The sequence below is a fragment of the Vigna radiata genome, chromosome 6, assembly GCF_000741045.1.
Source record: "Vigna radiata var. radiata cultivar VC1973A chromosome 6, Vradiata_ver6, whole genome shotgun sequence".
Classification (NCBI taxonomy): domain Eukaryota; kingdom Viridiplantae; phylum Streptophyta; class Magnoliopsida; order Fabales; family Fabaceae; genus Vigna; species Vigna radiata.
In genome coordinates, this window is record NC_028356.1 from 1,219,796 (window position 1) to 1,235,280 (window position 15,485).

At 33.1% G+C, this 15,485-nt stretch overlaps 2 protein-coding genes across 3 annotated transcripts; one reads left to right on the plus strand and one right to left on the minus strand.

Annotated features, from left to right (window-relative positions):
* Window positions 1-804: 804 nt before the first annotated feature.
* LOC106765068 lies at window positions 805-3,752 on the minus strand. The gene is made up of 2 exons (XM_014649562.2): window positions 3,229-3,752; window positions 805-2,416 (listed from the first exon to the last, which is right to left on the minus strand). Exon 2 carries the CDS (start codon window positions 2,394-2,396, stop codon window positions 1,113-1,115), a length of 1,284 nt encoding a protein of 427 aa, XP_014505048.1. The 5' UTR covers window positions 2,397-2,416; window positions 3,229-3,752; the 3' UTR covers window positions 805-1,112.
* Window positions 3,753-8,523: 4,771 nt separating this feature from the next.
* Window positions 8,524-14,351, plus strand: LOC106765130 (kinesin-like protein KIN-12F). Of its 2 annotated transcripts, none has more exons than XM_022781807.1 (16): window positions 8,524-9,028; window positions 9,163-9,300; window positions 9,444-9,527; window positions 9,624-9,749; window positions 9,841-9,900; window positions 9,984-10,037; window positions 10,152-10,244; window positions 10,337-10,432; window positions 10,588-10,736; window positions 11,020-11,169; window positions 11,266-11,395; window positions 11,488-12,504; window positions 12,605-12,694; window positions 12,776-12,889; window positions 12,985-13,785; window positions 13,901-14,351. In XM_022781807.1, exons 1-16 carry the CDS (start codon window positions 8,735-8,737, stop codon window positions 14,141-14,143), a joined length of 3,639 nt encoding a protein of 1,212 aa, XP_022637528.1. In that variant the 5' UTR covers window positions 8,524-8,734; the 3' UTR covers window positions 14,144-14,351. The 2 variants fall into 2 exon arrangements, with proteins under 2 accessions (XP_022637528.1, XP_014505122.1); XM_014649636.2 differs by having other exon boundaries at window positions 8,525-9,028; window positions 12,596-12,694.
* The last annotated feature ends 1,134 nt before the right edge of the window (window positions 14,352-15,485 follow it).

The window sequence follows — 15,485 nt, forward strand, 5'->3', positions numbered from 1 at the left end:
AACTACAATTTTTATTCATTATTTTTAAATATTTTTCTAATAATTTCATTATTCATTATTTTTAAATATTTTTCGCATCTCGCTTTACTTTATTGTTGATGGATCGAATTAACTAAATTTAGAAAATTATAAATAAAAAAATATTTACAAATTAAATATTTGGTGGGTATGGAAATATTTTGGAACATGAAACAGCCCGATTGATAAATTTACTAAAAAGATAATATTCATTTTATTTATTTAGATAATTTTGAATAGAGTTGAAGTGTAAGGAATATGTTAAAATAACAAATATTTCAAAACAAAAGAAGAAAGTCACTGCATAGTTATCCATGTTAAATTAATAAAAAGTTAAACAAAATGCACAATCAAACTGATAATTGATCACTCCTTTATTGCATTTCATTTTTTATAAATTAGCCATCAAAAATACCCTTTTTAAGAGTTTGTAATCTATGAAGGAACTTTGAAGGTGATGGAACAAGCTGAACTTGAAAAAACTAGGAATAGATTTTCTGATGTTATATTTTCTTATGATCAAGTACCAAAAGCTTCGGTTTTAGATTATATTTTGTTCACCCAGAATTTCTAACATACTTAGACATTCTGGAGTATTTACTTTTCCTTAACAAACACCATCATTCCAAGAATCCAAAGCTGTTGAACTTATCGATGATGATTGTGTACGGTAATCTTGTTCGTGTGAAACAGACGAAAGCAAAATCATGGATGATTTGGCCCCCCATCAACTTTAGTATTGGCCATGTGAAACGTGGGACCATGTTATGTTACCACTCCTGATTATACACAGAATGAAGCTTTTGATAGATGAAAATGTTGACATCCAAATCAAAAAGAAACACAAGAAAATGAAGACTGAGACAGAAAAAGAAAAAGTTCATGTAGCAGTTAAGATAGGACCATGCCTGTGAGAGTACAAAGTTAAGATTCCCTGTTGCCTATATCAGATCAAGAAGTACACAAGCTGAGAATCTCACTTGACAGTGCATTATTTCATTCACTACTGATATCAGTTTCTTTTTTTTTTCTTTTTTCCATTCTAAAATCTAAGTCACCTGAAAGTATTCCATGAACCAAAGCAGACCAGAAGTTCAGAAGAAAGCCCTGCTGCCGTAAAACACACGGGAGTTGGAGCTCTTTGGTGTCTGTATCTTCTGTTCGGAGCTTGAGTTTCCTGAACTAGTTGGTCCACTTTCAAAGTCCATAGGAAGCTTCATTTTCGCCAAAGACTCTGTGAACTGCTGCATGCTTTTCATGTACATGTCTACAATGTCCTGCTGCACCACATTTGACTCAGGCTCGATGTTAACGGTCACAACAGGCTTAGGGAATGACTCGTTCACCACCCCATTTGAGGAATCAGTCTCACCATTTTTCTCTTTGTTGGCCGAAACTTGTTCCTGATTTGGAGACTTGGAAGCAGCAACAACAGCAGCAGCAGTATCAGATGAGTCTGAGCTTACAGCCACTGAAGGAGATGAAACTCCATTTGTTGACACACTTGTAGGTGGAGAATCAACCTTAGGAGGTTGTGCAGACTCAACACTGCATGCTGAGAAGCTCTCCACAAGCTGAACACCTGCTTCAGGACTCAGATTTTCAGTATCATTAGTGGTCAAGCTACCAGAACACTGACTCTCCTCACATGGAATACCGAAGTATTCTGAAACCATCAAGTGGTCTTCATTTACAATTTTTGGATCCGGGAATTCAATCTTGTCTAAATCTCTGACCAGTGATTCGCAATTTTCAGAGTCCTTGTCAGTGCCATTTGCAGCCAACTCAGTAGGCATTGCAGAAATTGCAATAACATCAGGCGAAGTGCCAGTGTAGGCGAGAGACAACTGCACAAAACCGGCCGGTGAATGGAATAGATCAGTTGAGGAAAGAGAGAACTCTTTCTCTAGTTTGCCGTCCTTCATCAGCACTTCTGACAAAGGCACCAAAGCAAAGCCAAGCAATTGATCTTCAAGATAATTCTTCACCCTGCTCAGCATCCAGATTTCACACTTTACAGCAGAATCAACTGTCCTAACGCTTAGACGAAGATTCTCATTAAAGACAGGGTTCCTTCCTCCTCCATTGATGGTCTTGGTAGAGACGGTATTCTCGGGATTACTAGTCAGGCTAATTTTAGCATAAACATCTTGCTTGTGGTATATGCAGATGTTATGAATGTCCCTGGCCTGATGAATGTAAACATCAACAGCACCAATGAAGTCCTCTGAATTGGACCTGACAGCTTCCTTTCCGTTTACTTCAATGTCCTTAGAGAAAGGACCCGAGCTTTGCTTGTAAATATCAGACTTGTACTTCTCAGCCTCACCCAAGACAGAGTTCTTGAATGGTGACACAACAGACTGTGGGGATTCCATGATATCAATAATTTGGGAACCTGACAGAACACAAAAAGCTTCTACAAAATCAAGTCACCCTATACAAAAAACTTCAAAGTAAAACCACATGATTATTTGAGCTTAAACCCAATACTCAACCAGAAAATGGATAGAATTAGCAAAACCAGGAAGAACACAAAATCCACAGTTCCATGAGCAAGACAACTAAACTCACCCTGAAAAAAGTAACCAGTAACAACCTTCGAAGGCTTAAGCAGATCCAAAATAGACAGATTTTCTAGTATGTGGAGAACATAAAAAAATAAAAGCAAAGAAAGGCAACAGTCAAGCCCCAAATGTGAAAGAGAAATAGGAAGCTTCAATTTGAATTGCTCTTGAGCGTTGTCGTGTGAGTTGTTAACTCACGGGAAAGAGGTCAACTCAGAAACAGCAACCCCAGTTCAAACCTGACTTTTACACCTGAGAGCCGACAAATACGGAATTAAGAATCAAGGTCCGCACAACTCAAGCAGAGGAAAACGAATTCCCAAGAACCAGAACCCCAGCTTCAAAATTGAAACTTTACACTTTCTAGCAAGATACTAAAATACCCAGAACCGGCCAAAACTTAGAACCTATCAATAGGAATAAAGGGTAGTGCCAGATTTGACCAGATTCTAATAAAGCTATGAGCTTCTGTCTGCTGCTCTCGGCCCAAAAAACTACCACAAGAATCCAAGGCAGAGAAACAGTGAAAGCAAAACCAAAACACAAGAAATTCAGAGACAAACAGCAGCCAAAACAAAACCAAAACACAGAAAAACATTGATTAAAAACACAAAGAGGATCACGTTGCTGTGGCTTCACATACCTGTCGTAGGTCCTCAGAGAATTAGTTAGCCTCCAAAGTCAAAGCGGAATGTGCTATCTTTGTGGCTCTAATCCAGGAAGAAGGACACCAACCGTGTTGGAGATGAGAAGGAAAAAACAAACTAGCTTGTTTAAAGAAAGGGAAGGATGGTGTGAAAGGAAAAGGAGAAAAGAGTGTGAATAATAGTGAAGAAAACAAAAATCTAGAGGTGATGTATGATGTAGTGTTGTTGTGTCTGGTTTATGATTCTGTTGTGTGTATTTGGAGTATGTATAGTATGAGTATATATGAGTGACAACCTTGGTGGTATTCATACACAGACATTTATTGTAATTGTTGGAAGGATATTTTGTAGGGATGGAGAGTGAAAGGATAAGGTATGGAAATGGAAGGGATTTGCAGCAACCCCGCGCGACTGGCTCTGACAGACCAATGAGAGAAGATTTGTATGCATTTTGCAGTTGGAAGTGGGGTATGCTGCTTATGACTTTTTTCTTCTTTTTTTCTCTTTCTCTCTAACACTGTCCCCACCTACGACTTTCACTCGCTGCAATTCTGTCCTCTTCTTCCATTTCTTCATTGCTTATTTTTTGTTGAAAGAAAATATAAAAGTCTCATTTTGATCATAAAGAAAAGAAGATGCTGTGCAGAAAATGCATTGATGATTATCATTATGTGAGTCTAGAACATGAGAGTATTCCTCACATGATACCAACGGTCGCCCACTTAAAGGGAAGAGCTTTTGCACTTTAGTTCTAGAAATTTGCTCTTTTCCTTTGTTTTGCACCAAAGTTGTACCTTAAATCAAAGATTAATGATGGTGGGGTCTTCTGCCTTGTTTGAAAAGGACTCTGAGACTTCCATTAAAAAAACAAACTTGGAGGTAGAAGAGAGGGATGTCATTGATTCACTGCTCAACAACCCCAAATTCTGTCTTTGAAATTTAATAACACTTAAATGTGGTTTTATCAAATTACCATAATTAATTGAGCTGACTCTTTGTTTCAGCAATGGGATTGTTTTCTCTTATTATTTTGACAAGTGGCTTGAAATAAAAATAAAAAATTAAATCTCTATTGTCTTCTTCCTTTGTCTGTTTCTCTTTTGCTTTTGATAAGGATGGATGTGAGACCTGGTTAAGCTCAACAAGGTGCTTTCATGTGTTTTGTTTTTCTACTTTTGTCTATCAATACCCTCTTTTTCTTCTTTCACATATAATACATGTCGTAATTTGCGCTACAAGATTTCATATTTTATACACTTCTATCAAAATTGTCGAATTATAAACCTATTTATAAACCCTAAATTAATGATATATTTCAATTTCTTCTTTGATTATTACAAGAACATGTCTTCGTAAAATCGTTTTCAATCAAACTATTTGACAGAAATATTGACGGACCGGCACCGACCCAATCCTATTCTCATTATAGGCAAAAGAACAAACAGGAGAAAGTTTGACACTTTTTATCTCTGTTTCCTAAATAAAAATAAAATAAAAGATGAAGCTTGAATTTATCTTTTACATTTTTGACAATTTTTTTTTCATTTATAATTAAGTTTGAAATTAATGAATTTATATGTCAGCAACTTATCAATCAGTTTTATCGAAATATTTTAGAATTATAATTATCTACATATATATCTTTCAGTACAATTTATTTATTAGTATTATCTGTGATTAGTACAATTGTTGGTAATATTAAATCTGCCAGTAGTTTATAAAATTTGTTATTGATAGATTTTTTTTTTATATAAATTTTATCTATAAAACAAGTGTCAAAGTTTTCGAACTTTAACCATGGTAAATTTATTGGTAATTAAATTTTTTAAAATTGGTCGATTAATTTTGTAAAATCAATTAGTAAATCTGTGATAATATTAATTTTTAAAATTCGTCAATAAAGTGAGTGTTAAACTAACAAACTTGATAAAATGTTTGTTATAAATTAATTGAAAGTGTATGAAAAGAAGGAGGAGATAATAAAAGTTCTTGATGTCAGTGATGATAGAAGAGGATGAAAAATGAAAAAAAAAATAGAAGAAGAAAGAAGAAAAACACAAAATCACGATATTTACTTAAAAAGAAAAATAGTCGTTGATTATTATCAATAATTTTTTCTATTCATCAATTAAATTTTATTAAAGAATGTTTTATCAACAAATTTTGTCTTCGATAAAAAAAAATTTAGTGATTATCAATTAATTTTGCCCATTAATAAATTCAATTTATTTCAATGTTCATACAAAAATGTGTAGATAATGGATTTCTTGAATACATTTTATCATATATATTAATTTTTATGTGCACCGATTTCTCTGTCATACATAAATTCTTCTTATACAGATCTTAGTATTGTCAATTGTCTTAAGAATACAATGTACCCAACAATACAATATCATTATCTCTAACACTAACCTTGATGTACTCGATTAAATACCCTACTTTTCATAACTATTATATCTAATTTTGAAACCCTTAAAATAAAAATAAGAAAAAACAATGTTTATAAAAGCTTTAAGATAAAACTTTTGTAGGAAAATAAGTTTGCACTTTTAATAAACTTAAATATATGTTTTATCAACTTGAATATAATTACACTTTATAAGATAGATGTTAAACAATCTAAGGATAAGTCTAGATCTTATAATATAAATGAAAAAAACGAATTACATATTGATAATAAATTAATTTTACGTGTTTTTTATATATATTATGGTGAATAAATCAATTTTTTGATAGCTTTTATTTTGTTTTATTTTCAAGTTTAGTTAATGTATGTTTGTTTTATCTTTAATATCTCTTTGAGTGTGAAATAAGAAAACAAGAAGCAATTATGATAAAGGAAAATAAGTTGGAACTCAAGAAAGCATGATTGAATAACAAAAGATGATTTTTAAGTGAATATCCACTAGGTGTCACAAGAGTCATGTTTAGTATTGCAAACACAATGAGCAAACGAAGTTATTGAAATGACATTGTTCACTATTCATTGTTCATTATTCATCTGGGACTGTTCACACATTGATCGACATTGTTCATGCGTTGACTTTTCGCCCAAGCGAGTGAAGAAATTCGTCCAAGTAAGTTGAATTTTTCTAGGGCACTCATTAAAAGGCTCAAGAATAAAAATTGGAAGAGTAAACGCTGCCAAAACTTAGGGACGAAGGTGTGAAGGCACAACTTCACTACAGGAGCTCATGAAGGCTACTTAGGGCATATGGGAACATCCTTTTCTCCTCCTTGGGTCTCCTTCTTCTTTCATCATCCATGTTTGTAAGCTTAAGGTTCCTCATTAAAATGGAACCAAATTCATCTTGTTTATAATAGATGTAACTACTGAATTCTTGTGTAATTGTTGATTGATTCAATTACATATATGCATTTTCCATCAATTGCTAGTTTCTTGTTTCCAATCTCAATGTTTACATGTAATGAGATGTTCATGACTTTTTGTGGTATGAGAACATATTTTGTGACCTATAATTGAAATTAGAGTTTTGATGAGGACATGGATTCTAGGGATGGAACATAACTCGTTGGTTTTCTTAAGATCCTAGTTTTTAATGCTAATTTTGCTTATTAATTGATCACGAGATTGGTAGTTGATAAGGAGAGTCTAGGCTCTTTCACCTAAGAAATTAAGACCAGAGTAATTTCGTGAGTTGACATTAGTAAATAAGGAGAGGAGATGAAACTTTGTATGCACGAGAGTGAAAGTGATGAAACTTGACCTTAGCATAGTTGATCCATATCATTTCTTACCTTTATCCATTCTTAAGTGCCTTTACTATCAAAATTTATCTTGTAATTATTTGTAAATTTATCTTCTTTGCACTTGTTTGTAAATTTATACGATGTCGTTAAGTCTAAATGAGTTGTTAATCGTACAATTATCTAGTATTAAGAGTCTCTTAAGAAAATGGTACTTGGTCTTATTGTTTTATATTACTTGAAACGATTCGGTGCATTTGCTGAATTAACCCAACACAGAAAAAAAAATCTACAAATTTAATATTTTAAAATTTGAAGTTTAAAATGATGTAAATATTTTATTTATAACTTAATATAATTAGAAAAATATAATTAAACTAAAAATTTATATAAATATATATTTTATTATTTATTTAAAATTAATTAATATTTTTAAATAATTAAAATATTGAATTATTAAAAAACTAATTAAAATCTTTATTATAAAATTTCTAAATAGTAATAAAATTTAGAAAAAATAATTAGTTATTAATGACCAATTTAGATATCAATTCTTAAACCAAATATTATTAATATAAAAGATAATCTCTATTGTTAATAAAAAAATATAATTATATTGTGAATTGGTCTCTAAATTATTATTAAAAATTAGCTACTTAGATTTTTGCTACTAAAGAAACTAGAGACGAATTTAAAATTAATTTCTTTAATGTTAGTAATCAATTTATAAATTAATTCACAATCTAATTGCAATTCTTCATATATATTAAAAAGTATATTAAATATCGATAATTTTTAATTTAAAAATTATATATAAATTAGTCATTATTTTTGTTTAGAATTATTTATTATTTTTTAGTAAATATAAATAAATATCATAAACATTAATAATTTTAATAAGCTAATAATATTATATTAAAATTCTATATTAATTATTGTATATAATATTATCTAATTATAACTAAATTTTAAGATAATTATAATGTAACTTTATTTAATTAAAATTTATGTATTGTATTGAATAAAGTAAGATATTTTTTAAAAATAAGTATTGTGTGGTGCAAATTTCTCATCATGAAATATCTTCGTAACATATCCTTCACAATTTACATTATTAATAAAATAGATTTTAGATTATTATAATTAAAACATAATAAATATCCTAAAAATTAATAATTTTAATAAAATAAATAAAGTTTTTTCACATTCGTGAAGTGCCGCACCGATTAAAAAAAAATAAATTTACTACTTTTTTTCTTAATAAATAATTATTATACATAGTAATGAAGAGTGGAGATTACAAATTTGTAGAAAAAATATTAATGATTTTGGAGAAAGAATTAAGTGTAATTAATTTTAACAGTCAAGTTAAAATAAAATTAAAAAATTAAAAGTAAGATTAAATAATTTTTTTATTTTTTATTCTCTATATATATATATATATTTGATTAATGCTTAAATTGTATAATCGAGATGTTTTGCCAATAGCAGAGGAGAAGAAAAAGAAATTGGCATGGATAATTGAGTGGCTCGTAATTTAAATTTTAGTGTTTGTCTGTCTTCAGAAAATATGAAGGGTGATTTGGTCATTCCAGTCGTAGTTATTCTTTTGCAACGGTCATCTAAACATAACTGGATTCAAAAACTTGTTTCTCTTATCCCTGTCTTCACTCTTGTGAACGTTTGAATCCAAATTCTTATTCTTTCTCTGTTTTTCTCTCTTTCATTCTCTTTCTGTTGTGTATAGATCCATTACTAGTTTATCTCTACCTGCTCTGCAAAGCCTTAACCATGAGGCAATTCAGTAATGCACAAACATCAGAGACTCGCTTTTCTGGTACCATTTCATCCACATCTCTCAGAAACTTTCTTCCCAGATCATTCTCTTCCAAGCACAAACCCACTTCAATCTCTAAAATCCCAAATTCAGATGCAGAGAACACTCCCCCCACCGATCCCAACATCTTGTACAACCATGACCAATCGTTGCCTTCTACAATCAACCAATCACTCTCAAAAAACTCAACTTCTCAGAACAACCTCCACCAATCGAAACCCCCCTTTGAATTAGATCCCCCAGTGAAGGTAAGTACAATTTTTTTTATTCTTTTTATTTTTAGCTTAGTTTTTAAATGTTGAAGTTGTAATGTCTGAGTCTGAAGATGGGTAAGTGCAAAATTTCTGCATTTTTGTTTGCTTATAATTGAATTTTGACACAGGTTGTAGTTCGAATCAGACCTACCAACAACAATGGAATAGAGGGAGATCGAACTGTTAAGAAGGTTTCTTCTGACACCTTGTGTGTCGGAGATAGGCAATTTACCTTTGATTCAGTTTTTGATTCGAACACCAATCAGGTAAAACGATTTGTGATTTATACTTCTGTATTTTTTTCTTACAGGTTTAAGGCACTTAGTTACTATTTATAATGACTTGCTTTATGAGGGAAACTGCTAGGAATTATTTTTTTTGTGATTTATATTTGCTTTTGTTTGCTCAGGAAGATATTTTTCAGTCAGTGGGTGTCCCATTGGTTAAAAATGCTTTGGATGGTTACAACACTTCAATTCTGTCATATGGCCAGGTACGACTTCATGTTTGCTATATATAACGGTATTCTTGATTGACTATCAAGTGTCGAGCATTTTTTTTTTCTAATTTTCCTTTAATCCTTTGTTAGTCTGGAAGTGGAAAGACTTATACGATGTGGGGTCCCCCAAGTGCCATGTTTGAGGAGCCTTCGCCTCAAAGTCACAAGGGAATTGTTCCTCGGATCTTCCAAATGTTGTTTTCTGAGCTTGACAGAGTAGGTTTAACTTCCTGCTTAAACCACTAAATCTACATTTTCTGTAATGTTTTGAGTATTAACTATTTTTCATTTTCAATTACTATTTTAGGAGCAGCAGGCGTCTGATGGGAAACAATTCAATTATCAATGTCGATGTTCTTTTCTTGAGGTAATTTTTTTTATAAAACTTCTCATTTTGGCTCCATTGCTTATATGATACTGATCTTATTTTTATTCCGTTGTTTGAAACAGATATACAATGAACAAATTGGGGACTTACTTGATCCAACCCAGCGCAACCTTGAGGCATGCATATGTCATCCTTTTGTATTACAACAATATCATCTCATTAAACATTATTTACTAATTCATTTGTTTTTCATTACTGCATGTTCTTATGTCTGGTCCAAATTATTGCAGATGAAAGACGATAACAAAAATGCGTTGTATATAGAGAATCTGACTGAGGAATATGTTACTAGCTATGATGATGTGACACAAATTCTGATTAAGGTAGTAGCAAAGCAAATATACTGCTGAAGATTAGATGTCTACATGCTTTATGTACTTTATCAGCTAACTAATTTGGTCATTATATGCTTCAGGGACTTTCAAGCAGAAAAGTTGGAGCAACAAGCTTAAATTCCAAGAGCTCTAGGTCACATATCATTTTCACGTTTGTCATTGAATCTTGGTGTAAGGTACTACCACTATAATTGTATTTAACATGCTTAGCTGCAGATAGTTAAGATTATTTTTTTTTTTTTTTTATGTAACATTGAGACAGATGCATATTGATACTTCCACTCTTATTTAATTGCTGCTTTTGGTTTTCTTTCTTTGATTGGTGTTGCAGGGAATATCATCAAAGGGTTTCAGTAGTTCAAAATCTAGCAGAATTAGCCTTATTGATCTTGCTGGACAGGATAGAAACAAAATTGAGGATGCAGGCAAGCAATGTCTAAAGGAAAGCAAAAATGTAAAGAAGTCCTTATCTCAGCTCGGGTAAGCTTCCATGCCATGACTATATTACATTTGGTTCATATACTCTGCAGTTTGGGTAGCTAGTTTTTCAGTTATCCCAAAATATATTTAAACTGTCCAGCCACACATACAAGGTTTCTCTTAATTTCCTTTTCTGATGATATTTAGTTTTTTTTTTTTTTATTTGTGATTTTAACTGTTTATTCTGAGTCCAAAGTGCATTGGATGGCAGCTAGTGTTTATAGTTTGGTCTTTTTTTTATTTAATGGGTGAAGTTAACCTCTATTTTATTTCACTACTGTAGGCATTTAGTGGATGTCCTGACTAAAGAAACACTCTCCGGAAAAGCAGAAGAAATTTCAAACAGGAATTCCTGTTTAACACGTTTACTGCAAGAATCACTTGGTGGAAATGCCAAACTCTCGTTAATATGTTCCATCTCCCCCGATAACAAGTAATTTACTTGGACCAAGGAGCATTACTTAATCACTTGGATGCCTGACATATTGTATTTGTTTCTAGTGGTAACCATTGTATCTGTTGATTGTAGGAATACTGGCGAAACTTTGCGCACACTAAGGTTTGGACAGCGAGTAAGAACCATTAGAAATGAACCTGTTATCAATGAGATAAAGGAGGATGATGTTAATGATTTAAGTGATCAAATCCGGCAACTGAAGGTATTGTTTTCCCCCGAGACTTTATTTGAATAGTTTTTTAACAGGGATTGTTGCAGATATAACATCCAAGAATTACTCATGTTTGATTACAGGAAGAACTTATTAGAGCAAAGGCTGAGGTTCGTTGCTCCGATGGGATTAAAAATGGATACTTCCAAGGACGTAATGTACGGGACAGTCTCAATCAGCTGCGTGTCAGCTTAAACCGCTCTATACTCCTACCTTGTATTGACAAAGACACTGATGAAGAGGTGAATGTGGACGAGGAAGACATAAGGCAGTTACGCCAGCAGATTGATGAATTGTATCATTCATGTGAAGGGAATCCTACAAACATATCTGTCGGTGAAGATAGTGTCCAATTTTATTCTGTTGCAGAAATTTGTGATGCAGATATGACCGGTGGTGATGAAATTGAAATAGAGGAGGAAGGATGTTTTGAAGACACACTGTGTAAGCCTTGTCCCGAGGAAAGTGAGGGATCAACTACCGTCTTGTATACTTCAGCTGATGACTTTGCAAGTACAGCTAATGCCTCAAGGTCAATTAAATCTACATTCAGAGATAGCATTTCAGTTAGCTCATGTGGTCGATCTCCAATACTTGAGGAACCACCGTTGTCCGAGTCTCCAAAAATAAAAAATGTCCAGAGGAAAAGTGTGGCTTATACATCAAGTTGTCTGGGAAGTTGGAACAATGTGGCAGAGGAGAATTTTAGTTCGAGTAAAGAGGGTGAGAAGATGCGATTGTCGCTACGATCAAGCAAGGTTTTTCCAGGTCCTACAGAATCCTTGGCCGCAAGCCTTCAAAGGGGATTGCAGATAATTGATTATCATCAGCGAAACTCAACATTGAACAAATCTTCAGCTTCCTTCTCTTTTGATCACTTAACCTTGAGACCTTGTTCAGAAATAGACAAGGACGATTCTGGAGATCAAGTAACGCAACAGAAGAAATATTCTGTCGACGAAAGTACTGCTACCTTGCTTTGTGAACCTTGCCGTAAGAGAATATGCAATCAGGATACTACTGAGGTCCAAGGAAACGTAAAATCAAGGATTGAAACTGAAGCAGAAAATCCAGATGGACTGACAGATAAAGTTTCAGAAGTATGTGTTGTAAAAAATTCCCAGAAAGTTTTTCGATTAGTAGTTATCTTGTCAAACTCATTTATCTTATTGTTGTTGTTTTTGCTTCAAGGATTCCCAGAGTATAATGGAAAAAGCGATCACAAGAGAAAAGGAGCTAGAGAATGTTTGCAAGGAGCAAGCTGCTAAAATAGAAGAACTAAATCAATTGGTATAAAGAGCAATTTCATTCATGAATTATTGTATGCAGTGTGAATTTACAGCACTGACAATTTAGTTTTGGTTTGCCTAGGTGGAGAAATTGAAAGGAGAAAAAGAACTACAATCTTCCATCATTGTATATGATCCTGAGAGAAACAAACAGACTAGACATGAAGATAGTAACTTGTTGAATGATGAAGACAGGGTCAGTTGTTGGTTTTGTAATTTACAATATATAGTTCTATCCGTTTGAAGGTTTTATATCTCACGCTTGTGCTCAACCTCTTATGTTGTTTGCAGCTTCCAAGAGGCACTTCATTAGACAAATGTTTACCAGATATTGTGGAGGAAAAATGTGAAATTAAGGAAGTAAAGGAAGTACAGGAAGTAGTAACTAATGGAGACGGCTCTTTTGATGCAGCTGAGAAAGAAGAACTTCTCAAGGAGATTCAAAATCTAAGAAGCAAGCTGCAAATATGTAGCGATGTAACTGTAAGAAAGTCCACCGACAAACTAAGATCGTCATTATCTTTAATGTCAAGATCCATTCAACAGCGAAAAAGTGCTGTATTTTCTCAAGATAATAACGGAGATGAGCTTGAGAAAGAGAGACAGAGATGGACAGAAATGGAAAGTGAGTGGATTTGTTTGACTGATGAACTAAGAGTTGATCTCGAATCTAACCGTCAGCGGGCGGAGAGAGTGGAGATGGAACTGAGTTTAGAGAAAAAGTGCACTGAAGAGTTAGACGATGCACTAAAAAGAGCAGTTCTTGGACATGCCAGAATGGTGGAACACTATGCAGACCTGCAAGAAAAATATAACGATTTAGTTGCAAAGCACAATGCTATAATGGAAGGCATAGCAGAGGTGAAGAGAGCAGCGGCCAAGGCTGGAAAGAAGGGTCATGCTCGCTTTGCCAAATCTCTTGCTGCTGAGCTTTCAGCATTGAGGGTGGAGAGAGAAAGGGAAGCAAAATTCTTAAAAAAGGAGAACATGAATCTCAAGATTCAACTTAAAGAAACTGCAGAAGCTGTTCATGCTGCTGGTGAACTACTTGTCAGACTAAGGGAAGCTGAGCATGCAGCTTCTATTGCAGAGGTAAAAATCTCATCATCAATTCTTTTAAAATGCATCAAAAAATGCTCTGGGAAAAGAAAGGACTCTATATTTTGGGTATTTCTATTTTTTTTCTTGATTTTTGCATTTCTTACAGGAGAATTCAACAAAGGTGCAACAAGATAATGAAAAGCTAAAAAAGCAAATGGACAAGCTGAAAAGAAAACATAAGATGGAGATGATTACCATGAAGCAGTACCTTGCAGAGAGCAAATTACCAGAGTCCGCACTGCAGCCACTATTTAGAGAGGATTCTGATGTGGTTCAAGACAATGCAACTTCCCGTGAGGATCAGGCATGGAGAGTAGAGTTTGGAGCAATCTATCAACAGCATTATTAATTCCACATTTCTTGGATTCACAATTGATGACTTGCTTTGTCTGGCATCAGATCCTTCTTGGATCAATAAGTTTATTCTTATATTTCTTGTATTGTTTTAAAATTCATTCTTTTTTTAAGCTGTGTGGAATTCCAGTTCTTTTGTCTGCTTGTACTGACAGTAGGGGTGAGTAGCAACATTTGAATGGTTTAATGATATGTTTGAATTATTTGGGGAATGGAAATAATGTCTAAAATACAGGCACAACTTGTAAGCATGAAAGGACATCTAACACGTGAAAACGTTAACTATTGTCTCAACCATTTATCGAGACATTAATTTAAACTTACACCATACTAGTTTGAAAAAAATATAGTTTAATTAACCCTATACATTAATGCTAATTAGTTTTATATATGAAATAATTAATTCTTAGATATAAAATAGGGTTAAATATATTTTTAGTCCATATATTTTGGGACGATTTTGGTTTTAGTCCATTTTCAAACTATGATACAATTTAGTCCTTCAACTTTAGAAAACTCTGGTTTTAGTCTTTTTTACAATTTCTTTTTAATTTTATTTGTTGTTTCAAGTACGTTTCTTAGTTAACATTGAAGTAAAAATGTGTCAAACAGTGTAAACAATCCAAATGCTATAATGAAACATGTTTGAAACAACAAATAAAGTTAAAAAAAATTGGTAAAAAAGACTAAAATCAGAGTTTTCTAAAGTTGAAGGACTAAATTGTACCATAGTTTGAAAATGAACTAAAACCAAAATCGTCCCAAAGTATAGGGACTAAAAACATTTTTAACCCTATAAAATATGATATTTGAAGTTATCCTAAAAAATAATTCAGTATGTTTATTTATCAATTTCAAATCTATCTATGGGTTCCATTCAGCTTCACTTAGTTGGGTTGGGTTGGATTCGGTTCCGGTTGGTTCGGTTCGATTTGGGTCATTTTGGTGCGGTTTGGTTTAGTTTTGTTCGGTCTGACTTGGTTCAATTCGGTTTAGCTCGATTCTTTTCAGCTTGACTCGATTCGGTTTGGCTTAGTTCGGTTCGGTTTGACTCTACTTGATTCGGTTTGGTTCGATTCGGCTCAGGTTGGTTCGACTCGACTTGGTTCAGTTCAACTTGGTTCGGGTCACTTGGTTTAGCTTGGCTTAGTTTGGATCGATTCGATTTAATTTGCATTTGATTTGACTTGACTCGATTCAGTTCGTTCGGCTTAATTCGATTTGACTTGATTTTGTTCAACTTAACTCGATTCAATTCACACAATCATTCTCACCTGATACTACCACCTTATCATTTTAGTACATAACTCACAATAAAAACCTAATTACTTTAATTT